General features: G+C 48.2%; 1 protein-coding gene across 1 annotated transcript in view; it reads left to right on the top strand.

Annotated features, from left to right (window-relative positions):
* CYSTM1 (cysteine rich transmembrane module containing 1) overlaps positions 1 to 22,557 on the top strand; it is a 67,540-nt gene extending 44,983 nt beyond the window's left edge. The window contains exon 4 of the mRNA XM_073221484.1: positions 21,449 to 22,557. Coding sequence (XP_073077585.1) covers positions 21,449 to 21,558 — 110 coding nt within the window. The 3' untranslated portion in view covers positions 21,559 to 22,557. The remainder of the gene's footprint in view (positions 1 to 21,448) is intronic.
* Positions 22,558 to 26,996: the final 4,439 nt, after the last annotated feature.

The raw sequence follows: 26,996 nt of genomic DNA on the forward strand, positions 1-26,996 counted from the left end.
CTCCCTTCCTACCCACCCTCCCCAGTCCCTTTCCCTTTGGTAACTGTTAGTCCATTCTTGGGTTCTGTGAGTCTGCTGCTGTTTTGTTCATTCAGTTGTTGCTTTGTTCTTATTCTCCACAGATGAGTGAAATTATTGGTACTTGTCTTTCTCCACCTGCTTATTTCACTGAGCATAATACCCTCTAGCTCCATCCATGTTGTTGCAAATGGTAGGATTTGTTTTCTTCTTATGGCTGAATAATATTCCATTGTGTATATGTACCACATTTTCTTTATCCATCTACTGATGGACACTTAGGTTGCTTCCATATCTTGGCTATTGTATATAGTGCTGCAATAAACATAGTGGTACATATGTCTTTTTCAAACTGGGCTGCTGCATTCTTAGGGTAAATTCCTAGGAGTTGAATTCCTGGGTCAAATGGTATTTCTATTTTGAGCTTTTTGAGGAACCTCCATACTGATTTCCACAATGGTTGAACTAGTTTACATTCCCACCAGCAGTGTAGGAGGGCTCCCCTTTCTCTGCATCCTCACCAGCATTTGTTTTTCCTAGTCTTTTCTATGTTGGCTATCCTAACTGGTGTAAGGTGATATTTCCTTGTGGTTTTAATTTGCATTTCCCTGATGATTAGCTATGTGGAGCATCTTTTCATGTGCCTGTTGACCATCTGAATTTCTTCTTTGCAGAAGTGTCTGTTCATATCCTCCACCCATTTTTTAATCGGGTTATTTGCTTTTTGGATGTTGAGATGTGTGAGTTCTGTATATATTTTGGATGTTAACCCCTTGTCCGATATGTCATTTACAAATACATTCTCCTATACTGTAGGATGCCTTTTTTGTTCTACTGATGGTGTCCTTTGCTGTACAGAAGGTTTTTAGCATGATGTAGTCCCATTTGTTTGTTTTTTATTTTGTTTCCCTTGCCCGAGGAGATGTGTTCAGGAATATGGGCTTCTCCATTCTTACTGGCTTGTTTGGTCTTGTTATTTCCCTTGGAGGTTTAAGTTCAACCATATTCTGTCAGCTGTTTCAGTTTCAATGAAATCTTGTACTTCTGGTTCATTATAACAAGAAATTATTCTTTCAAAAAAAAAACAAACCACACATCTGGTATCTCTCTTTCCCCCTCCTTTCCCCTCCCCACATGGCCTGTCCGTGAGGCTAGCTTGAGCATCCTAACAGCCTGACAGCCTTAGGTAGTTGGGCTCCTTCCATGTTAGAGTACAAAAGCAGAAAGTGTCAGGCATTCCTTAAAAAAAGAAACAAATAAAAAATTTTTTAATTTAACTTCCAATTTTGAAACAACTTCGGGTATACAAAAGCACTGCAGAAATAGTACAAACAATTCTATATACCTTTCACCCAGATTGCCCTAAACCTTACGTAACTACAATATAATGCTCTTCTCGGCTTTTTTATTGCCCAGGCTCAGAAGACTGGGAACATTGCTTCCATCCCGCTCTACCGGTCAAAGCAGCCACCAGTCTATCTAGCCTTTCGTGACAGGGGAAACAGACTTCACTCTGTGGTGGGGAAGTGGCAAAAGCACACTGCCAAATGGTCTGTGGGTTGGGAGATCTTTGGAAACAACCACCTCCAGTCCCAGTGGTTGTAGGCGAACTTCTGGTTAGTGAAGCATTCTAAATAACAAAACTACTTCTAGGTGGCTGTGAATATGCCATAGAAATAGGACTGTTTAAAGTGAAAAATTAAACATGCAATATCTCCAGTCTTGTATCAGGAAAATCTTTTTAAGGTGGGTTTTGTGAATTTTTTACAAAGTCATGAAAGAAGAGGTTTTTAAAATTCTGTCACCAAAATTAAAATGACTCCCACTCAGATACTTCATATACTCAGAAGTGCAAGAATCCTCAGATGCTCACCCAGGTTAATCACTCTTTCGAGGTCGTGGCAGATGTCACTCATCAACTGTGGCTCTTTCTGCTCAGCCCGAATGTGGCTTTGGAATTGTTAGGTAAGATGAAGCCATTTGCCATTCCTTGCTGGGCTAACCCATCTCATTTTAGAGATAATCAAACTGAAGCCCAGAGAGATTTAGTGACTTCCCCAGAGTCAATGAGTTTTGACTAAGATATGAATCCGGATTCCAAGCTAAGTACATTTCTTCTCCCTGCCCTGCTGCTGCAATCCAGCAGAGGGTCCAAACACCCACCAAAAGAAAATAGCTTCTTTTCTGACCATTTCCTCCCATCTCCCCCCACAACACCCCTACCACCAAAACAAACACAAAAGCCTGGTAGTTGTAGCAGGGCACCAGGGTCCCAGTAGACAGAGGCACAGTGGAGTTGAGAAAGCTGGATTCAGATCACCTTATTAACACAGATAACTTAGCTTCTGCCATCTCTGTGCCTGCCTCCTCTTATAGGCTTCATGAAAGCAGTTTTCCTCTGCTTCCACTGCGCCTCGAACAGTGCTGACACATGGTATATGCTCAGTAAATGTGTCTTAGGTGAATAGGAATGTCATCATTTTGAAGGGTGGTTGTGAATTCATGTTAGTTATCCAGTCCTCTTGTCCTTTCAGACCCTCCCCTTTCTATGTAACTCTTCCAAGTCCAGATGTTGGGGTTCTATACATTTTCTTCTGGGTTTGGGCTGTGATATCTGGCAACATAGTAATTTAAAATAAATTCTACTTCAGCAGAGTCCTTGGGATGTCCGCACACAGGTCAGAAGCCCAGTTGGCCTTTGAACTGGGTTTCTAAGCCTGTAAGTCAGGAACTAAAAGTGGCCCTATTATGGTTCTTTGTAATCTGAAGCTGCAAAAAGGGAGCACCTGCTGTAGAAGTGCCCTGCAACCAGTGAGGTGTGTGTGTGTGTGTGTGTGTGTGTGTGTGTGTGTGTGTGTGTGTCGGGGGGGTTCTCCTTCTGCACACTCTTGGAGTCTGACACTGCTCTCATCAGTCAGCATGAGGATAGAAGAGGTAGGAGTTTAATGGTCTGGCATCTGGCTAATTGGCTTGAGGTGCAGAGCCACAGTTTGGCTTGGTTGAGCCTTTTACACTTTTGTTTCATCAGAAGCTCCGATCAGGCGTTTTCAATGCTCTGGGAAGCCTTTCCAGCATGAGTCCGGCTCAGTACTTTCTTTCTTTGCCAGGTGTCAGATGACAGAATGTCCCAGCAAGGACGCTGTGTGATGGCACCAAAAGCCACATTGGCTTAGGAATCTAGGTGGAGTTTCTCTAGTTCCCTGGGCTTCTGTTTCCTTATCTGTAAAACCGGGCTTACAGGACTGTGGTGAAGAATAAACAAGGTGTAATACACCTTGTATGTGGCGCCTTGATGGGCAGTGAGGAAGTTAGGACCGTCCCTGGGCCTACTCAGATTCTCTGAATCTTTGCTTGTGGGGAGATGGGAATGGTGAAGACAGAAAGCTATTGGGGGAAAGGTGGGGAAGCCCGCTGCAGACGGTCATTCCTAATCTGCCCTGAGAATCCCCAGTGGCCTGAGGCAGTTGTGGGGTGGCTCCAAAGTCGCCTCGTCTGCAGATGTAGCCACATCACTCGTCTCCCTCCTCCTGCTCTTGCCCCTTCTGCCTGTTTTCTACCCGACCCCCTAGTAGCTTCCCGTGTCACTCGGAGTAAAAGCCAGAGTCCTTCCAGCGCCCTTACTATGAGTCTGCTGCTTCTGCCCTCTGTGCTGCCCCTCCACAGGCTGCCCGCTCACTCACCAGGCCCACTCCTACCCCAGGGCCTTTGTATGTGCCATTCCCTTTCCCTCTGCCTTTTTTCCTCCGAAACCCATGCAGCTTATGTCCTCTCTTTTGGTTCTTGCTCAGCTGTCTCCTAGTGAGGCCTTCCAATCACTTGCCCTCCCTCACCCCCATTTAATGTGGCAGCCCAGCGTGGCACTCTGTCCCTGCTCTCCTGCCTCTTGCCTCCTTAACATACTGTTTACATGTTCCTTGGCTGCCTTTCTCCTCCCACTGGACTGTATGCTCCTTAAAGGCAGGGACTTCTGTGTGCTCTGGGTGCTACTTGATTCCAGGTGCTTGTTGAGTGGTTGAGCGTCCCCTCCCCCAGGATCCTCTGCCTGCACAAGTATCTTGTGAGGCCTTCTCCTTTGGCCTTAGCTGGGCCTCCTTTTCCTCCCCGGCTCCTCTGTACAGAATCCTGGAGTGGCCCTACAGAGCTGCTACTGAGTTAGCTGCATGGCAGCCCTGGGGCTGAACACTGTATTGTCCTTCACCATTTAACTGGTAAGACAGCTCCACGAGGGTGGTCCTATTCAAGAAGAGAGTTTTCCCAAAGTCAGAGCTAGTAAGTGGTACAGCAAGCGTTCCAGTACCAGGTCTGACTTGAGAGCCTGTTCGCTGCCTCAGACATCGGCTCCTGCCAGGGCCGCCAGGGAGATGGCGGCAGTGAGCTCTGCTCTGTCACTGCCTTCAAACTGGCTGAAGTCTGCGCTTGGTGTGCTTTGTGCCTCTTTGGTGCCCCTTCCTTCTTGGCCTTCTGGTTTATCCTGGTCCCTGCCTTCTTCATGGCAGGAGTTGGCCATTTTGCAAAACACTCCTTTATATCTTATCCTCAGTTTCTCTTGTTCTATCCATGTGAACTTCATCCTTCCTCTTCCGTCTTTCAGCACATATCCTGGGACAGTCATCTGAGTCTTCTAATGCCCAAGTAGCATTTTCATGGAATTCCTTGGAAAAGTGCCCTTATGTCTCATATGGGCCTGGGCTATCATCTTTAAGACTTTAGCCAGGTCTGTCAGAATTGAGGAACTTGTGGTCTGTGACCCAGCAAGTCGGTCTGGTCACATATTCTTTTCACTACAAGCGGAGAGAGATGGCCACAGTGGGGAGGTCTGCAGAGAGGGAGGAAGAAGATGAACAAGGAAGGGGAATAAGGTGGAGATCATACAATTCCCACACCTCGCACAGTAGCTGGTAGTAGGGCTTCCAGAAAGATCTACTGCAAGATGAATCCCCAGGGCCTGTGCAGATGAAAGCACAGAGTCTGGAGACAGATGGGAGAGTTAGTTATGGTCCAATCCAGCCTCAACGTGGGTGCCCAGCTAGAAGAAGATGGGCTGCTTGTGGGGCCCTCCTGGAAACTGTGGCTCTTGACACAGCTGTTTCTCAGCCATCTTGAGGGCTCCCCTTTCTTGCCCCAGAGAGAGCATAGACCTTCATTGCCCATTGGGCTTAGAACTTGCTGATACTTGCTTTAGAGGGGAAATTGCTTTTTTTTTTTTTTTTTTGCAGTGTTCTGTTGGCTTCCATTCAGTTTGGAAGCTTTGCTGCTAGCGTGGGTTTCTATGTGATGGGCCAGACGTTTTGATTTACCTGAGGATAATGAGACTTTTTGGTGGGAGTAGTTTCCTACCTAATCCTTGGGCAAGCCAGAATAGGAACTAAACAAGTTAACGGTTTAAATGGTTCTTTTACCCTCCTTAATGGTTTTCTATTATTCCTAGAATAAAGACCAACATTCCAAAAGGCCTTGAGGTCCTTCGTGTTCAGCCCTGCCACCAGATTCCATGTCAGTTCTCAGTCTCGCCAGGCCTCTCCCACATGGCTTTGAAAATGGATTTCCTCTGTATGGCTTGGAAAATTCTTCACACCTCTCTTGGCTCAGTACAACTAACCCCTATTAATTCTTCCCGTCTCACTCATATGTCACTTCAGTGACACTGAGTGGTATCCCCCACCCCAGTCAGGGCAGCTTTCTGTCCTTCAAAGGGCTACCTTGGTTGTCATTTTACAGTCTTGGGCCTAGTTACAGAATTATGGTTTTCCTTACTATCTGAGTGCTCCATGATAGCAGAGACCTGTCTAATTTGACCACTTGATTCCCTGGTAACTACTTGTTGAGTGATTAAAGGTGAATAAGAGTTTAAAGCTATGCAAGAGAGAGGGCAGGGTGAGAGTCTGGAATAAGCTTTGTCAAGTTATTAAATTCTGAGCTTGACAGTGAAATAAGCCAGGCGGAGAAAGACAAGTACCAAGTAATTTCCCTCATTTGTGGAGTATAACAACAAAGCAAAACTGAAGGAATAAAACAGCAGCAGACTCACAGACTCCAAGAAGGAGCTAGTAGTTACCAAAGGGTAGTGATGGGGAAGGGTGGGTGGGTGGGGAGGGAGGGAGAAGGGGATCAAGGAGCATTATAATTAGCACACATAATATAGGGGGGTCATGGGGAAAGCAGTATAGCATAGAGAAAAAAAATGACTCTATAGCATCTTACTACACTGATGGACAGTGACTGCAATGGGGGTGTGAGGACTTGATAATATCAGTGAATGTTGAAACCATAACGTTGCTCATGTGAAATCTTCATAATATTGTTTATCAATGATACCTTAATTTAAAAAAATTCTGAGCTTGAATTTGCAGAAAAGACTGGGCTCCTTTTCCCACCTTCACATTACTCATCTTTTTGTCTGGGGGCTGAGCAGAGTTCATTGTGTGTAGGGATTGGAGCACTGCTACACTGCGACAGTCACAGATACGTGAGGTACTGCAGCTTGGGTCATTCTTGCTCCCATTGAGCCCCCACTCTTTCTATGGTCCCTAAACATAGTAACAGGTCTTGTAGAAAAAAATTTTTAATTCCACTCATGGTCTAGATAGCCCATCACCATAAATCATTTTGTATCCTTATTTCCTAGGCAGTTCTTGCTTCCACGCACATGCCACCATGTGCTGCTGGCTACCGTTCTGTGTAGGTGTCATTCATTGTGTATTCTGTCTCCCCTGCCACCTTGTCCCAAGCACCTTTCCCTGTAGGGCAGTTTCTCCGCTTCCGCACTGTTGGCGTTTGGGTGAATGATTTGTTGCTTGGAACTGGGGGGTGTGTATGTGTGGGCTGTCCCGTGCCTTGTAGGATGTGTAGAGCATCTCTAGCCTCTACCCACTAAATGCCAGCAGCATCTGCTCAGCTATGACAGTCAGATTCTCAAGACATGACGAGATGTCCCCGAGGGGCATAAATCACCTTTGAGAACTCCTACTATAGAGGTTCATAATGAAAAGTTTAAGTTGGACATTGCTTCTGAGCCCAGTGAAAAAAAAGGCCTTCTAAGCAGCTTCATCAGCAGCTGAAAAAATACATGACTCTTTCTGGTGGCCTTCCCAGGAAGAAGGCTCCAGGAACTATAAAGCACCCCCTCTTCATGTCTGACTGGACAGGTTTTGCTTCTGAGCCTCTCTGCATTCTGGGACTGGAGAATCTAGGTGTCTGATACCAATTCCTAGATTAAAACCAGCAGAACTAGAAGAGTTTAGGCCAATGGTCCCAGTTTTTTAACATTTAATAGTATTTAATTACTATTAAATAATTAATAAATACTAACTATATAATAGAGCTAAGACCTATCAGGTGGTTATTGTGTGTCAGGCACTCATATATTAACTCACATAGTCCTGGGACCGAGGTGGGTCTTTTATGATCCCCATCCCACAGATGAAGAAACGAAGCATAGAAAAGCCGACTTGTTCATGGTCACACAGGTAGGAAGTGGCAGAGCTGAAATTCAAACCCACCAGGCCAACCCCCAAGCCCATCCTCCTCAGCAGCTTCCGTTTACTGAGCGCCTTGTGAGGTGCCTGTCACTGGGCTGAGAGCTTTATGGGCATGGCTTCGATTCTTACAATAGTCCTTCAGGGTAAGGGGTATTATCTGAGATTTTACAGAAGTGGAACCACACTGAGAGAAGCTGTGATGTCTTGCCCATGGTGCCCTAGGTGACCAACCCCAGAGCCTGACATGCTTCCATGTGTTGTGTGGCTCCCCCCATGAATGAAGAAAAACTTATAACTTCATCTCCTTTTTCCCTTGGAATCACCACTCGTTCAGTAATTGCTGAATGCCATTTAAACGCCTTCTGTAATTCAGTGCCAGACACTAAATAAATGTTAGTGTTTCTAATTAGATCTTACTCAGATACTTTGTATATATTATCTTATATTCCATAGAGTGGTCCTGGTGGTTTCCCATTTAGAGATGAGATTCAGAGAGAGGAAGTAATTTGCCTCATGTCAAATAGTAACTCACTGAGCCATGAACTGAACCTAGGTCTGTCTGATTTCAAAATCTGTATTCTTACCTTTTATGCTCTTTTGCATTCTGTTAGGGGATATCCTAAAATACTTCAAAATTAGCAGTAACATGCATTGTTAGCAGTGGTAGAAAAGGCAGACCCTATGAGTAAGACATGTTCTCTCAGAGTTACAGTCATTCTGTGTCACATCCCCCTCTGTAGAGCATCTCAACTCTGGGAAGCCACAATATAAGCAGACTATAGATCCTTCCCCTGTGGCTGACCACACTGACCTCTGGGAAGCACATGCAGGTCTGGCTCAGGCTCTGACGCCGCCCCACCAGCACACGTAATGCCTCATTACTATTTGGAAGGCTGTCCTAGGAAAAGATCCCTGCCACCCTTTTCCTTTTCATAAAAGCAGATGAGATTGGCCTTTAGTGAGTGCATTGTGCCCCTAGCAATAACTTTAACTCTCATTCCACGTCCTTCTAACTTCAGGCTTTAACTTGAAAAATCAGCTCAGCGAGGCCAGTGGTTTGTTAAAGTCTTCCCAGTGACTGCACTAGGTCTCGAGGACCCGGGCATCATGTGGAGAACAGTCTGTCACGAGACATGGGGATTGTTGGCTCTTAAAAATGGCCTTAGCTCCCTCCTCCAGGAAATAGGACTTCCTAGTGACTCTTAAGGAAACACCTACGGAACAATAGATACAGTCTATTTTGGTCAAATACTTTGTGCAAAACCCTCTATTGCTTTTTCAAAGGCCTTGGCCTACCCAGCTCTCAGGGTAAATGGAGTGTGAAAAGGCAGTGCTCTGCACAGATCCAGTTCACTCTGCTTGTGGGCGGGGTGGGCCCAGTGCCTACTGACTGGAGCGGGCCGGGCTGGGCCAGGGAACGGGAGTGGTCTGAAGTCTTGCCCGTTCCTAGACTGGTTTGCTTCACTGTGCTTAGTGCCCTTCCGCTGGCTCTGCCTGGGTGTGCTGCTCCGATGCTGCCTGGACCCAGTCTTGAAGCATGACCTAAATACTCCCTTCACTTCTTGCATGAGCTTTTTTAAGTTGGGTTTATATTAAACAATGAGGGAATTGGTTTGGCAGGTGAGAGGAAGACTGTTTTGGGCAAAAGGCCCCGAGGGAAATTGGAGGTGTGGGTGAGTTAGAATGGGTCAGTCTCTAGGGTAGGATCCAAGACCGGGCATGGTGTGGGGACCTCTCTGTGAGTGGGGTCACCTAGGGTGGCAGGGATCTTTTCCTAGGACACCCTTCCAAACAGTAAATGAGGCATTATGTGTGCTGGTGGGGTGGCTTTAGGGCCTATGCAAGGCCTGCGTGTGCTTCCCAGCGGTCCGTGTGGTCAGCCACCGGGGAAGGATTTGCTTATATTGTGGCTTCCCAGAGCTGAGAAGCCCTACAGAGGGGGACATGACACAGGATGATTGTAACTAGAATGCTGGCAATGAAGATGGTGAAGACCGGTGTCTATCTCTGGCTGAGGACTGAGCCGAGCAGACACTAACACAAGTGTCACAAGTCCAGCGTGGTCGGGGGCCAGAAGAGAGGCCTTCTCCAACCCTGACTAGGTACAGCTCTGCTCTGCCCTGGCTGTTGCTTCTGTTCCTGGGTTACAGCCAGGTTCTTGCACGGAGAAATTTGGCCTTGTTTTGAAAATAACTTTTTCAAGTTACAGAACTCTCTCTTCCTTATAGAAAGTAAATGCTACCCTTAATGTTGCTACCCAAAGACAGTAGTTAACATTTGGTGTAAATCTTTGGTCTCTGGATAGGTTTTTTTGATGCAGTTCTTTTTAAAATTCAACTGGTATGTTAGTCTCTGTCCAGGGGATATATTTGCAGCTAATATAATGCTACATGAAAGTGTTATTGAGTGGTGAGGTTTTTTTCTTCTTCTTCTTAAATTCATCAAGTCTGTGTATCCTCGGCTGCATCTTGGGCCTGTAGAATATGCAAGTCCTAAGGAGCGGTGATCAGTTTTCACTGAGGTGTCCATTTCAGATGTCAGTCTCGCACCGCTGACTTCATGCTGGGTTTTCTCCCCACCCCCAGTCTAAATTATTCTTGTTTTTAAAAGCTCAGTACAGTGCAAAGTTCTGCAATATAGATTGCTCTTTCTTGTGGTCCTTTGTTTACTTAGCTCATAGAGTATCAGCAATAGTTACGGCTATCACTTATTGTCTAAACAAACAGACTTTGTTCCTGGTACTGTGCTAACTGCTTTTTGAGGAATTAATCATATAATCTTTATCACAATCCCAAGAGGTTGGTGCTGTTAGTGTCTCCTCTTTTCAGATGAGGAAACTGAGCCACAGAGAAGTTAAGGGATGTGTATTTCACTTCAGTGCCGGTGCCAGGTATAGCGAGCAGGAGCCTGAATCCAGTGAGCCTGGGTGCCAGCGCCTGGACCTTGGGTGGTACAGGAATGAGGAGGACCCGGCTCCTGGCGCAGCCAGCAGGCTGCTGGAGGCTGGGGGGCCCACAGAGCCAGACCAGTGAGCGAGCGAGGCGCTCTGCGCAGCCTGCCCCGATGTCTCCTCCGGCGTTGCCTTGGCTCCCTCCTCCAGGAAACGGGACTTCCTACTGACACGTAAGGAAAACCTTATCAGCTCGCAGCCAGGAAGCTTGCTGCTGTGTGTGTCAGGGTGGCAACCCTTTTGGTTTGAGAGGCCACTACTGCTCTGCTCCTTTTCCCATGCTGGACTCGGTGTGTTTTTCCTTGCTTGATCAGAGGTGTCTTTCGTGCGCAGGCTGGGATCTGATTGGGAAGGTGGCACACTCCCTGTGGAGGCCCTCACCCAGCCACAGCCTTCCGGACTTAGACGCTGCCTGCAGCGGGAGAAGGGAGTAGGGTCCCCCACCCCCGCACACGTGTGCACGCACACACATTCTCCTAGGGGTTTACCTGGGGTGTACGTGGTGATGTGGAGAGCTTTCTCCTTGGGGTCCCATGTGTCAGACCTTTTTTCCCAGCAACGTACCTGCTTAAAGATCTTATGATGGGAATAGCCCGGGAAAGATTTCAATGCCTTTCAGTTCCATTTTCTCCTGGGAAAAAAACTGCCATCAAACTTTTTTTTTCAGTGGTGTACTTGGTTCCCTCTGAGCTTCTCCATTTACCCTTGAAATGCATCCATCTGGTAGCCTGGGACACCCTGATGGCCTGGAGGGTTTTAGAGAGTGTGCAAGGTTATATTTGAGTTGTTAGTGGGTGAAATGGATTATTACTCTTGGGGATATGTGTGTCATGGACACTTTATGAAGAATCAATATTTCTTCCTTCCCCTGCCAAAAAAACCCTAAGCCCCTCGGGCAGCTGTGGGTAACCACAAACTCCTCAAGGCTGTGGGCGGGATGTCCTGGGCCTGCAGATCTGAAGGAAAGGCCCAAGAGGCCACTCTGGAGAAGGGGTTTCCTGTGGCTGCGGACTAGTCCCTCTGCTCACTGGACTCTCTCCCAGCATCTCCTCCTCATCAGGCGGGTCTCTTCTGGAATAAAGTGGTGGCCCCATATCAGGGCTGCCCTCAGCCATTCTGGGAAAATTCAGGGTGAGTCAAGGTTTCTTGAAGGGTTTGAACTGACAAATGGGAGTAACTTCCTTTCTTAAGAACTTAAGAATGATAGGGTTTTTTTCTTAGCAATCTTTACTGTTGCTTCAGAGAAGAGCCAGCTAAGCCTATATCCGCAGCTTGCTTACAAGACAGGCAGGAAACAACTTTTCTAGCCGAGGTAAATAGTGCAGAACAGAGTGATCATTCTTTGACTCACTCATTCATTCCCTGCCTCCCACGTGCCAGGCCTACTGAGTGCTCTGTGCTAGGCTGGAGGAATGGAGTGGTGAGTGGCATTGGTGTCCTCAGCATTTTATCCAGGTAGACTCAGGAACCAAAGGTCACCAGGGTTTGTCCTGGAGACTAAAGGAATTCCTGAGCAGGACCATTCCCCTATTCAGGCATGGGGTGGGGTGGGAGAAGGAGTCTTGGTGGTCGGTCGCCGGCTCCTGCCTGCTGATACGGCGGGTGTAGGTAATTGGGGTGGCTGTGTGAACATCATTAGAAGGCAGTGCCCCTGGCTTTCCTGAGTTATCGCCCTGCAGCCTGGCATCCACAAAGAGATGGGCTCAGGCTGCCTGAGGGAAGTAGACACTTCTTTTACCCCATTTCCTGTCTCAAAAAGACCTTGATTCATTGTGTAAAATGAGAAACCGTCTATAGGATCTCCTACCAGCTTTACCGGATGCTCATGTTGCTTCTAGGTGCTCAGCAGTTAGGGCGCCCTGCCTTCAGTCCTTCATCTCTCTGTCTTGGAAGTAGTAACAGCAGCTAGCATACACTGAGAACCTGCTGTGCACTAGGCACTGGCCTGTGTTAATGGTTAATTCATTCAGCCCTGAAGAACCCAGTGAGGGAATAGGTGCTGCTATTCCCACCTTACAGGTGAGGAAACTGAGGCTGAGAGAGGCAGCCACACCAAGAGTAGACCTCAGGACACCTGACTCTAGAGCCACCGCTCCTCCTCTCCAGGGTGTTCCTGGTGAGCTGCTAGAGGGTGTAGCACAGCTGTACCCTAGGTTGAGTGTGCTGGGCTGTCCTTCTGTCCTCCAACCTAGTGGTGCTATAAATAAACCCACCGCTCTGGGTGGCTGAATGCTGCTCAGTGGATGGGGAGCAGTCAGGTGCCTGCTGTCATTCCCACCCTGTCGGAGGCTCCCTGCATGCCCACCCCACTTCCAAGGCTAAGCCCACTTAGAGCCCCACCTTTCGGGGGTCACAGCAAGGACTGGCCTGTCTCTTCCTGTTTCTGTGGAGGGGTGCTCAGTTGTGGCACTGGAGACTTGTTTTGATAGGCCTTCATTGACAAACTGGCTTGAACTGGTAGAACTGACCATGGAAGGGAGTTGTTTCCCAAACTCTGGCCCTGCCTCCCGGGCAGCAGAGTTTTAGTCACCATGCCGCAGGCCAGGCCTCTCTTCTTTTCTCTATCCGGGAAGTCTCTGGCCTCACAGTTGCCAAATGGCACATCTCAGTGGGGGAGGTGTTGGTTCCAAGACCCTTTGTCCGTGACTGTGTCTTGTGGAAGTGTTACAGAACAGCAATTGTGGGTGACTTGGTGGAGCCCAGGCACCCCGCAGGGTTCTTTCCAAATCTGTAAGGATGACCTTTGTTGCTCTGAAATGGTAGGCAGTGAGTCTGCCGTGAGTCACCTTCTCAGTGGTTCACTGAGCCTGGTCATCCTGACCTCAGAACTCCCCATTGTACCAGGGCTCTAAACTGAGGGGGCATTCAGGTAAAAACACAACTATTTTTACTGTTGAAAAATTAAGCCTGACAGTGGAAGAAAACAACCTGGGGTGTTTTGCATAAATATATCTGCTAGAACTGTTAATCAGTAACACAGGAATCCAGTACGTGTAGAAGCCAGTTGTGGTCTGTATACCTAAGATAAAAACATGCTTTGTGTTCAGTAAAAACGATACAGCAGTGTTTGCTTTATTAGTAAATGCTGCCGGTATTATCTGGACGGGACTCCTGAGGCTGGCACTCACTGCGAGTCGGACTAACATTGCCGATAGCAGGGCAGCTTGTGCCTGGCTGTGCCTGGACACTAATTGGTAGAACCCAACAGCTACCTCCTTGGTGATCTCTGCCCACCTGGGCAAGTTCCAAAGAACCAGCTTCTCTCAAAGTAACATCTCCATTTTGTTTTGTAACCCAGTACCTGAAGAGCCAGGAAAACAGTAGTTTTCCTGATTTCTGTTTAGCCTCCAGAATCATAGCAATCATCGTCTTATATTCAGGGCACAAATGCAGTGGTTTCCAAGGATTCTGTTCTACTCTCACTTTTTCTGTCCTTGCTTTGTTCCATGATTCCCTGGTTCCAAGCATCTTCCCTCTGTAGCAGGGTGTGAAATAACAGATCCTGCATTAATCACCATCACCACCCCTCCCTGGGGTGAGGCGAGCCAGGCCGTGATAACTCTATCAGTCAGGAGAAGCCCAGGCTGCAGGGGCTGGGCCAGTCTAAAATGGTGCCCACTTCTGGGTAAGCCACTCACTAGTCACTGTTTCTTTAACTTTTCTTGTATTGGCATAAGGCAAGAGAAACGAGGACAGGGAAGTCGTAAGACTGGCATCCCTCTCTCCTTAGTTTGAAAGGCTGTGTCCTGATCCTGAATGCCAGTTTGCTGATTATTGGGCCCACCCAGTGTGGCATGTCACTGTCATTTCCTCAGATAATTCTTTGGCCCTTCTTCCCAAGGAGTGTGTGAGCTGCCTGAGTCAGAGACGAGCCTTTTATTCCTGGACCCCCGTGCAGGGCTGGCTGTGTCAGAAAAAGGAGAAGTGAGCATTGAGGTAGGAGGGAAACTGAGCAAAGTGCCAGGAACAGCAGCTTTTTCTCCTTCAGCACGTGCTCCGTTTGTGAGACAGACTCGGAGCCGTCTGCAAGGCCTCAGCCGGCAGGGCAGGTGCACACAAGGGCAGGCAGAGCAAGTGGGCTTAACTGTGCCCCTAGCTGGCTGGCCCAACACTTCCATGCTGGCCCCCGGGGACTGCAGGACTGATCCTCACCCTCGAATGCAGCAAACTGAGACCACTGCTGGGCCAAAGCGTCCCTGAGCCACCAGCACCTGGCGCTGTGCTGGCTGCGAGGTGAGGCTGTGCTCTCTCCTCCCCGGGGTGTTGAGGTGTCTGGAATCCTCATGCGTAAGCAGAGGATTAAAGAATGTAGGGGTGTGTGGTGATAAAATATGCACAAGATTTATCATCTTGGCCATTTTTAAGTGTACAGTTCACATTAAGTACATTCACTTTGTTGTGTGACCGTCACCACCATACCTCTCCAGGACTTTTCACCTTTCCAAACTAAACTCTGTACCCATCCGACATTAAGCCCCCTCCCACCATTCTACTTCTCTCTCTGAATCAGGCTTCTCCAGGTACCTCAGATAAGTGGTATCATACAGTATTTGTCCTTCTGTGACTGGCTCACCTCACTCAGCATCATGTCTTTCAGGCTCACCCACACTGTAGTATATGTCAGACTTTCCTTCCTTGCTGAGGCTGAATACAAACCCATCTTGTGTATAGATCATGTTCCGTCTATCCATTCATCCAGCAGTGGACGCTTGGGTTGCTTCCACCTCTTGGCCACTGTGAATAATTCTGCTGTGATCCTGGGTGTGCGGCTACCTGTTGAGCCCCTGCTTTTTCAGTTCTTTTGAGTAAGAGTTTTAAAGCACAAGGAGCAAGATGTCTTTGAAGGTCAGTTTCTTATAAATCACCCTTCTCCACCAACGGCTAGACTTGCACACCAAAAGGCAGCTTTCTCACAATCTAACTTTAGACTCCAGTGTAACTCGTTAACACCAAGCTTCATTTTGATAGATAGGCTTTCACAACATGTTACAATTCTAGTTTTACATATTACTTGTCTCTGACTCCACTCAGCTGGCTCCTTCCTTGTGCCTGGGGGGCTCCCTTGTCACCTGGTGGCATTGGCACCGCGGTGCACCTAATCGCAGCTAGGGGATAATCCCACGCCTGCCTCTGCTGACCTGAGCTGGGCTGGCCTTTTGGCTGCGTCCCCAGACCCAGCTGTATCTGGGACCTGAAACCCTGAGCCCACTGACAACTGTGGTGTCTTGAGGTCACTTGTCTTCCACTCACGGCAGCTCTGTGCAGGCACAATATTAACCCCCGTGTCTGCTGGCTTTTGTAATCTGTTTCCATTTCATCTAGTTCTTACACAACATTTAGCGTAATCAGAATTATATGTAAATTTTTATCTAGGAAAGTAAGATATTTTCCTGAAATACCTTGACATTTGGAGGTGCCACAAGACCTGGTTTTTGGGGCACCGGCTGAGAACCAGTCCTAGGGCTCTTGGAAACTGGTAAGGTATACACACCTGCGGGGTAATGGGCTTTCGGTGGATTCGGCTGTCTGGTCATGGGTCTCTCTGCCTCTAGGTGAGACTTCCTTTGGCCGTTGCTCCTCTGTATTTGCCAGACCAGTTAGGAAGTGGAGATAGCTGGTTGTGAAATTCTTGTCCATATGGGCATATGGTTATTCTCTGTGTTAATTTCTTACTAGAAATTCTCCAAACCCACAAATGAGCCAACTCAGACCTCTTCTGCAGAGCCAGCCACACTACGAACAGTCACCTGCGCCCTGGGAGACCCTGTGCCCATGGCCTGGTGAGGCCTTAGACTGGGCCGCGGGGCAGGCGTCCTGTCACGGGAGGAACTCGCAGCCCAGCTAGGGCATGTGGAAGCCTTGATGATAAATCAGCCCTTCCTGGAAGAGGCCAGGCTTCTTGTGCCGTTCCAGTGTCACAGATGAAAATGAAAACATTGCTGGCAAACAAAGAGAAAGTTCTTACTCCCAGGCCGTCCTGGGCACTCTACACGTTTTAGAAAAATGCAGGATGAGTTGAGGTTTCTTGAAGGGTTTGAACTGACAAGTGGCAGTGACTCCCTTCCTTAAAACTCAAGATTGATAGGGTTTTTTCTTAGCAATCTCTGCTGTTCTTCTGTTCTGTAGCCTACCCTTCGCATCCAAGACTTCCCTTGGGCCCGTCACTGTCTCATCTGCATTCTTCTTAAGGACTGCTTGGTATTTCTAGGGCTGTTTTCAAATGATTGGAATGATAGTGTGGTGGCAACAGTTCAGAGTGAGAAAGATCCTTGAAGGCTGGGTTAGCTCAGGAAGGCCTCTTGGAGGAGAAGCCCGGAGCGCCCAGGCGGTGGTGGTCTCATGCGGCACTGAGGTGGCAGTCAGCGCCCTGGCCTAGTTCCCCCTGCTCCGCTAGGGCTGGGACTGACCTCACTTTCTGCTGCTGCTCTGATGCGGGAGGGGAGCGAAGTGACATCTTGTGAGCGCGTTTTCATCTCACTGGGGCCTCACTACAGACACGACTATCAACCCCGCTTTTTATAGGCGAAGATGGGGTTCGAAGAGGTGACGACGAGACCCAGGGTGGGGCTAGCCGATCTGGAGCCTGAACGAGGAAGCAAGGGAGGTGTCCGATTAGTCTGAGCTGGGGATGAGCTGAGAGAATGCGCTGGTACATGCTTCATGCTGTGGCCATCACTGTAGTCCCCTGACATGGCGCCTTATTTGGGTTTGTTATGGATATTAGAGGATGAAGGGAGTTTTCCGGACAGCAGGTCAGCTGCTTCTCAGAGAATCAGAGATCGTGTGGGTTGTGAGGAGCAGCCTTCCACACTGTAACCCAGCCTCGAACTGGGGCTCTGCCTAAACCCTGGGAGAACAGCTCATGAATCAGGCAGCTGTTCCTGGAGCTGACACGGACAAGGGGGCACTTTTCCACCCTGGGGCAGGCAAGCCATTCCTTGAGAGGTTGTTCAAGGGGTGCACAGCCAGAGATCCCAGAGGTGGACTGGTTCTCTGCTCCCAGGGGTCGCTGCAAGGGAAGGCCAAGGCCCAGCAGATGGTCTATGCAGGTGCCTGTGAAACCCACTGGGCTCTCCTGCTGGGCTGAGTGGCCACAGAGCCCGGGGTGCTTGGGCCTTCAGGGGATGGGGTGGGTTGTCACTAGGCATGGATACAGGTCTGTCTGTGGCCCTTGGCCTACAGCTTTGGGCTGCTGCTGTTTTGTTCCCATGCCAGCCAAGTCTCTCTTCTGTCCCAAGCTCAGTACACTAGCTCCCTGTCCTCTGCCTTCAGAAGCTGCTCTGTCCTGACCCTCCTGAGCATCCCAGAGTCATACTTCCCACAGGTGTGACTGTGAATCCCCGACCCTGAACCTGGGCTCTGATGCCATATGGTTGGTTGGGGCCAAAGGAAAAGTGACAGGGACTGTGTGTGCTTGTGCATGAGTGGGGCTGGAGGCCAGGCCCTGAGCTCCCGGCAGTTCCCTCCACACTGAGTTCTTCCACCTGGGGTCTGCTGGAGGTGGGGGCCTGGCTCTGTTCATTTGCCCCTTTCCCTCATAGTGGCTTTGGGCACACCTCTCCCTGTGGCTGGACCTCTGTCACCTCTCCATACAGTGACGGGCTGGCTGATCTCTCAGGCCCTTTTTCCTGGAGTAGCCTGTGACTCTGCCTCCTAGCCTTTTGTTTATTTCTGAGGCTTCTCCCCAGAGCCTGGGAGAGCCACCCCTTCTCTCTACCTCTCTGGTCTGTCTGTAAGAGGCCTGGTCTTTACTCAGTCAGGGGAGCATCCGCCTGATGAGTCACAGTTGCTTGAATATCAGTAATAACGTCAGTGAATATTTCTTGAACCCTTTACAATGTGCTGTAGCGTATAGATTACTAATGTTACCACTATTGTACAGCAATGGCAACTGAGGCTAAAAGAGATTGTCACCTGCCTGAGCTTACATGGCCAATGAGTAAATGAGCCTATATTTAAATCCAGTTTAATATGTCTTATTAAAATGAGTTCTGAAATCCTAATTGTGGTGCCTCCCACTAAACTGGAACAGTATCTTTGGGAATTGTGACCTGGATTGGGGTGACAGTATCAGGGAGCCTTCCTTCCCCGCTTTCTCTGAACTTCCCGACTCCACAGTCTGATGCGAACCCGCTGCCTACCCCATGTACTCCTCCACCGCACTGCTTCCTGCTGGGCCTCAGGGCCCTGGGAAAAGAAGTTGAAATGGCCGAGGCCAGCTTTGGTGAGGAAGGAGGGCTGGGGGAAATGGGAACAGAGGTTTGCGCACCCCACAGCTAGCGCCCCCTGCAGGTTGTGCTTTTTGGTGTTGCCGTATGGAGCATAGAGTACCTTATCTCAGCCTTGGCCTCCCACACGCAGAGGCTGCTCTCAAATCCCTCATCCCACCAGAGGGATGCACTGATGCCCGCCTTGCTCGCTACACTGTCAGCACTGATGGGGTTCAGGGCAGCTCTGCCCCTCGCTCTGTGAATGCAGCTGGAAGTGGGCTCCTGCCTTCTCACCGCAAAGTGGTCCTCACGCAGCTTTCCACAGACACCAGGGCTCTGCAGCCAGCAAATACAGGCGTTGGCGCTTGAAGCTCCGAGGAGTTTCACCGCACGGAATTCGCACTGTGCATGTGCCTAGCACTGCCCTCCCTGACCCCAGGGGACAGGCAGCAGCCCCGGCTCCGGAGTGCAGGTCTCCCTATGTGAGGCTGGTCCAGTCAGGCCTGTGTTGTGCTAAGAGCAGCCTTCCTTGTGGGGGCAGGTTGGACGGATCTGGGCTTTAGAAGAACTCAAGGCCCTTACAGGTGGGGCTGGGTAGCGCGTTGAGCCTGGTTGATATGGACCCATGGGACCCAAACATCTGTGAGTGGTCTGCACAGCCGAGGAGGATGTGCTGTAGGAAGGAGAAGCCTGGGTGTTTGGGGGCAAAGGAGTGACACGACAGCAGTGAAGTGTACAACAGGGCTGTGCGGCATGAGGCGGCGGGAAGCAGACGGGTGGGTGCCGCCTGGCCTCCTAGTTGAATCCGGACAGAGCACAGAGCCTTCTCCCGAGCAGCTGGCGCCTCTGTGGAATGGGACCGCTCTGTCTGTGGCCGTGCAGGGCTCTGCAGACTTAGGTCTGATGATGATGGAAAGAAGGTGAAGGCTGAGCCTAGGAGCGGCAGGCAGGAGCCTTGGCCAAGGCAGCAGCAGCCCAGGAGGTGTGAGGACCCCAGAGACAGAGCAGAAAGGCCCCAGGGCTATTTCCGGGATGGAGGAGAGGATGGGCCCAGGGACAGTGCTGCAGCAGTCAAGAGAAGGCCAAGGGGCAGGGTGGGCACTACCTCCGGGGTCAGAGGAGTAGGCACTGAAGGTCCTGGCGAGGCCCCTGCTGCGGTCACACACGGGCTGGTGAGAGCTCTGCTGAGGAGGCAGCCGGAGGAGGAAGAGCCGAGGTTCACACTCCCAGGGGTGAGCGGGAGGGGGCCAGCGAGGGACACAGGTGGCCCCTGGAGCAGCATGAATCCTCGGGGTTGGGCAAACTCAGAGACAGACTGTCCCAGCTCCCTTGGTGCCCTCTTTCTCCAGGACTGAGCTCAGGTGGGCGCCTGACTGCCTGCCCAAACCTAAAGACAGACCCAAAGGGGAGGAAGAGAAGAGGCTGGGCTTAGGGAAATTCTGAGATGCTGCTGGCGAGGGAGGAAGTGTGCTTGGCAGTGGGCTGTTTGGATCCTGGCATGGGGGGACGGGGCATGTGTTTGTGGCGCCTGGAGCCCGGTCTTAGGATTGCACCAGTGCGGGGTGCTCGCTGGTCTCTGAGCTCTTTGGTGGGATTTGATCTGTCTGCTACTCGCCAGGTTTGCCCAGTAGAAACTGTAGCATTTGCCCAGGGCCAGAGTCGGCAAGGCCTGAGGGGAGTCAGAATGCGCTGGAGGCACATCTGATGGGTGGAACCACAGGTCACAGGGGCCACGTCAGGCTGCGAGGGCAGCGAGAACAGCCGGAGCACGGCTTAAGTGGAGTTGGGCCAAGGCGGCGTCTAGGTAACAGTGACGTGGGAAGGTAGTCCAGGACTGAGGCCGGTGCCACCAGGGAGCCCAGGTCGGTTGAGCTAGCTGTCCCAAAGCCCTTGGAGCTGGCACATGTGTCAGACGCTAGAAGTCCAAGGTGTCCTGAAACTGGACAGGCCTGCCCTCCTGCCAACAGGCCGCTGGCAATGACAGTAGAGGAGGATTTGAGAAAAATGTAAAATGCCAAGTAAAAACCTGCAACCCCTCCCTATCCCGACTTTTAAGTTTCTTGTATTATTTCAGAAACTTCTGTCTATGTCTGTTTGTGTGTGTATATCCTTTTCATTGTACAGATAAAGTAGGGCACTGCTGTGTACCTTGCTTTTATTGGCAACATGGAAGAGCCACCTAGTTCTTTTTAATGGCTGCTCAGTATTCTATTATGTGATACACATCAATTTAGCTTACCAGTCTCTAGTTGACAGACATTAAGGCTATTGCTAGTTTTGGAGTTATTTTGATATAATTCCAGCAGCAGTCACACCACATGCATATGTGAACACTGGGGCAATTATTTCTGTAGAAAAATGCTAGATAGGGATTTTCTAGGTCAAAGGTGCTTGGACTCCTCCCCACCATTTCTCTCTCAGTGGGGTTCTACCTATTCACACCCTTGCTAACAGAGTTTGAGAGCTACAAATGATAGTAACTGAGCTGTTGTGAGGATTAAATGAGATAATGTGTAAAGCTTCCAGCCAGTGCCTGCCGCAGCAGGCTCACTGCAAACTGGACCACTACGGGTGAGCCTCAGCTGAGGGCAGGTCGGGCTTCACAGTCACCTTGGGGAAGGGGAGGTAATTAAAGCAGTTCTGCCGGCTGCTGAGCAGATGTCACCTTCACTCACTCGTTCGACACATTCAGAGAGCACCTGACACCTGGTGGAGACGGAGCCGCCTGGCTGTCGCGCTGCGGGCAGTCCCCTCTGACTGGGTCTCTCTCCCCACCCCACCCCCTGCCCCAGTGTACGTGCTGGAACGGGGAAGGAAGAAGGACGCCGCCGGCTGCCAGGCAGCCCTGGCCGCGTGCTGGGCGGCTCTCTGCTGCTGCTGCCTCCTGGACAACTTGGACTGAGCGGCCAAGACCCAAGTGCTGCCTGCAGGCTGCTCCCTCCTGCCACCGATGAACACACCTAGTGCTGCGCAATGTCCATTTTCTCTGTCTTTGAAAAATACTTGATCTGCAGACTTACGTTTTAGCGCCTATTAGGTGTGAAATGGTATCTCACTATTTTAACTGACCTTCCCTGATTACTAAGGACCTTGAACATAAAAATATAAGTATTTGTGATTTGCTTTTACAAATCTTGTGAATTGCTTGTACATACTCTCAGCCCATTTTTCTTCTATTGGTTTCTTAATGATTTGCAGGGAATCTTTAAATATTCAACATACTAATAATATTTGTCACTTTTATAGGTTACAAGTATCCTCTCCCTATTTGTGTCTTAACCTTTTTTATAGTGTATTTTCTAGTATGGAAGTTTTAAAATATCATGTTATCAATCTTTCCCTTATGTTTGTGCATTTTAGAAGTCTTTGAAAAATCATTTCCTATTCCAAGATCATAAAGATAAGCTTGTATTTTCTTGTAAAATTTTTTCCACATAGTCTTTAGACCACCTAAATCTATTTTTGATCATGGTGTAGGATAGGGTTCTGAGGTTTTTTCAATTTTGATAGTTTCAACACTGTTTATTGATTAGGTCACCCTTCCCTCACTGATTGATTTGAAGTGGTATTTGTCAAATACCAAGTTCCCAGACATGACTGGGCTGGGGTCAGGAGTTTGATCAGCATCTGCCCTATCCCCAGCACATGCATACACACATACCACTTTTTCTTCATCACTTTTCTTAGCTTTTCTTGGCCTTCTACTCTTTAATCTAGGTTTTAGGATATGTCACTTTCTATGGAAAACCACCATGTTTGGCTTTAATTGGAATGGCATGTAATTTACAGAGTATTTGGGGAGAAGAGATGATACATTTACAATCCTATCTTCCTGTCATGAACATGTTATCTCTATTTTTTTTCTTTTATGTCCTTAAATAAAGTCATATGATTTTCATCACATAGCTTTCACATGTCCTTTGTTGGTTTTTAAAACTGGATTTCTTCTGAGGTATGTTGGCTTTAATGCTATTCTAAGTGGATTCTTTAAAAAAAAATTACATTTTCGGTGAAAATTTCTTCACTCCAGTGGGGTCACAGACAAGATTTTTAACTCAGTTGTATCACAGCATTGCCTCGGCACTTTAAACTGGGAGGAGCAGTTCTCCCATCTGCCCCATGGAACTCCCAGGAAACACCCTCTGCCTACAAGGACTGACACTCATTCAGTAAAGGCTGAACAGCTCCAGTGTGTTAGATGATGGGCAGCACAGAACAGACCCCATCGCTGTCCTTGTGGGGCTTATTTATAAACTCAAGGGAGAGAACCAGATGCTAAATAATCCAACAGGTAATAAATAACAGTCTACCTGCCCAAGAAGAGAAGATAGGTATTGCTATGAAAACATATAAAAGGGGGAGAATCTTGCACATTCTGGGAGAGAGCTTAAAGATGAATAGGTGTTAATAGGCAAAACAGTTGTGAGAAGAGAAGGTACAAAGACCCAATGACAGGGGAGAATATGGCTCATTTAAGAAGAAATTGGTGTGGCAGAAAGCAAGGGGATGCTGTGAACAGAAGAGAAAAAGGCAGGGGCAGGACAAGGTGCTTGCTCATAGCCCCAGTTCGAGATTTTGGGTTTTTCCCCATCAGCAGTGAGAAGCCGCTGAAGGATTTTAAGCCAAGAGATGCCATGATCGTATTTGCATATTTGCATTTCTAAGAGATCCCTTTGGCTTCCGTGTAAAGAATGGTTTGGAGGGGGGTCAGGTTCACATGGTGATGATGGAGAGACATGAATGCATTTGTGATATTTGGAAGTAAAACCAACAGGACTTGGGGATGGACTGGGTATGGGGACTAGTGTAAAGGGAGAGTGGGTGGTTTCTGGGCTCCTGACTGGATCTGTTTGCCTGATGGCAGTGTTTGTGGAGGCTGGAACAAGGGAAAGGACGTGTGTTTGGTTGAAGGGAAGAAAACCATGTTGGGCTTGGAATCTGTTGGTGGGTTAGATTAAGGTGTCAAGTGTCTATGATACATGCAGGCGGAGATGTCAGTAAGCAGTTGGGTGTATACCTGGAGCTTGGTGGGGAGTCTGGGATGGAGATGTAAACATGGAAAGCGCTGGCATATTGGTGATAATTGGAACTGTGAGCATGAATGAGATCAAGTTGGGTAGAAATACGGCCGGAAAAGACAAGTGCAGGGCTGAGTTTTAAGGAAAACTGACTTGGACCTATAGACAATGAACCTGCAAAGGAGTCAGACATGGAAAACCAGGAGAATGGGGTGTCCTGAAAGTGGAGAGGAGAATTTGTATTAAGAAGGAGGAGATCAGTAACATCAAATGTTGCCTGGAGGTCAGGTAAGAACTCAGAAATGTCCATTGGACTTATCCACGCTGTTGCCACTGAGGGATGGGCTTCTCTCCAGTTCCTCCTATTCAGTGAAGGACACCAACAGAGCGAAGTCTGACACTAGAACCAGAGGAGAGGACTCCTCAGGCCCGGAGAAAGGCAGGCATCTACGCAGACGTGGAAGAGACAAACTCAGAAGTAGAAAGAACCAGCTCAGGCAGGAAGGCTCAAAACCCCTGCTGAACTGAAGAGAAACATGCAACAGAACATCAGGCTCCGTCAAGTCCAGGCACCACATAAGGGAATCAGGCTGATGTCACTCTGCTTTAAGCCTGGACAGAGGAGATGTTGCTCCTCGAGCAGTGGCCTTGGGGTGGCTTTTGGAGAGCCCAGCACATAGATAACCAAGCATCTCACTATCCATGTGCTGGGGAGGTCCTTAGGAACAGCAGCAACAGCATAGATCCTTCATGACCACCGTTTCACTTTCTGATAGTTCTCAGATTTTCCTAATACAAATCTTTTCAAAAGAAACTTTACATGCAGCTCCACTATGGAATTGCAGTTGAAGCAAGGAGGGACCACCTTTGTAGGGGACCTGAGGAATACATTTGAAAGCCTTTGGGCTTTCCAGATTTTTCCAGTACATTTGGCTAAGGGAGATTTTGCTGGATAGGTTTTGCCCTAGAATATTCTTCTGGGTTACTGCCTCACAAGCAAAATCATCACCTTGTGACTGCTGGTGTGTTCTGTGATGATCTGGCGGGCCCTTCATTTCTGAGTGGTATTCCATTGTGTGCAGGTACCAGTTTGTTTATTCATTTACCTGTTGAAGGACATTGGGCTTATTTCCACTCTTTGGAGTCATAAATTTATGTAGTTTTTTGTGTGTGAGTGTTTCTCTAAAATGAATACCTAGGTGTGGAATTTGTGGATCATATGATTAAGTATATGTTTAAGAAACTGCCTTTTCTTTCCTGGAGTGACTGAACCAGTTTGTGTTCCCATCCTCAGTGAAGAGAGTTGCAGCTCCTCTGCATGCTCATCAGTACTTGATGTTGACTGTGGTTTTTATTCTAACCATTCTGATAAGTATGTTACAGATTCTCACTGTGGTTGTAGCTTACATTTTTTAAATAGCTAAAGAGATTGTCATGTATTTATTTGCCCTCCTTATATCCTCTTTGGTAAAGAGCAAGTCTTTTGCCTACCTTTAACTGAGCTGTTTTCTTACTGTGGAGTTTTGAGAGACTTTATAGAGTATAGATACAAGTACTCTGTTATTTGCAAATATTTTCTTCAAGTCTCTAGCTTGTCTTTTCATCCCCTTTCACAAAGTAAAAGTTTTAAATTTTGATTAAGTCCAATTTATCATTTTTTCTTTTCTAGAGTGTGGTTTTGCTGTCAGGTCTGAGAACTCAGCCAAACCACAATTCATGCCAATTCGGTTTTCTTCTGAAAGTTCTATGCTTTTATGTTTTACATTTAGATCTGTGATTCATTGCGGTTAATTCATACATAAAATGTGAGGTTTACAATGGCTGAGGTTTTTAGTTTTTTGTGTGTTGGGTTTTTTAACATTTGTCTGAAAAGACTGTCCTTTCTCCATCGGATTCCTTTTGCATGTTTGACAAATGTCATGTGGCCGTACCTCTGTGGGTCTGTTACTCCCTCTCTGTCTGTTCCTTTGATGTGTGTGTTGGTCCCTTTGCCAGTACAGTAATTCTGACTACTGTAGCTTTATTAAATCATAAAATAAGGTAGTGTGATTCCTCTGTTATTCTTTTTCAGAATTGTTATTCTAGTTCTCTTGCCTATCCATCAATTTTAGAATCAGTTTAATATACAAAAAATATTGCTTGGATTTGATTAGAATTGTATTACATCTATAGATTATTATGGGCCCTGATGGGTATTTAATGGGATTGCTTGCTCGCTCTTAAGTGCTGTAACTTTAATGACACAGGCAGCCTGCTGCATTTGCTATGTTGTGATTATTCCAGAGTTAAACCCTCAGCTTATGATTACACTGGTGTCTACTGAAGTTTGGTAGTAAATGAGGTGTGGTCAAATTGGGTAGGAATAGCTATGAAAAGATGGCTGGTGTATTAAGAGGCTTGTGGGGCAGGTCAGCCACCATCTTTCACAACCTTGGTCCCTGTGTCTCACTGCTGAGCAGGTTGTTAGCCAGATCATGCACCCTTCCCATTAGCTGGGGGTCATGAAACTGTCATCCTGGGTGGGCATGATCATATTTTTTTCTCTAGATTGCCCTTAATTTCTTATGCCTAGCATAGGAGCCCCACTCATATTTCTCCAAAACACTGCACTAGAAATATATTCCTGATATGTCATGATTTACAGAATGCTTTCTCCCTTCTGCAGAATGTCATCCATGATATTGGGGCGTCTCATACTTGTGGGCCCTCCACCCTTGATCTTTACAGTGACACCCTCCCCTCTCACATCCACAGCCCGTCTGGTGTCTCTGTGGCAGGGGCAGACAGGCTTTGGGGTGGGGGCTGGAGAGAGCCTACCATTAGGTTCTCATCCTGAATATGCCTTCCTGTTGTCCAGCAAACCCCGCCCTGATCTCTTGGCTGACTTAAGGATGAAAGAAAAATTGCTTTGCACTCTTGAAACCTAAGAACACAGGCATTGCAAGGTGTCTCCTCCCCTCAGGGTATGTGAGGTTCCTTGCTTAAGTCTCGTGCAAACCAAAGTGGGGCCGTCACCTTCGTAAAACACTTTGAGTTCCTTTCTGCTGGCTTTTTTTCTTCTCTCACCAGCATGAAAAGCTCTTGGTTATCTACTCAGATTTACAAGAAAACCTAAGTTTTTCATTTTATAAACTCATCTGGATAGAGCTCCCACCCCCAGCTGTGCAGCCCTCCTGTCAGCTTGGGGCATTGCTAGCTGTGCGCCCTGCCCCGCGGCCCGGGCTGCTTGCTGTGTCTCGCAAGCCCAAGCGTTGCACATGCTGCTGCGCCAGCACACGGTGTGCAGATGCTGCACCGGAATGGCTGGCACCTCTGTTCTTTA

This window comes from Manis javanica, chromosome 14 (assembly GCF_040802235.1).
Source record: "Manis javanica isolate MJ-LG chromosome 14, MJ_LKY, whole genome shotgun sequence".
In the NCBI taxonomy this organism is placed as follows: domain Eukaryota; kingdom Metazoa; phylum Chordata; class Mammalia; order Pholidota; family Manidae; genus Manis; species Manis javanica.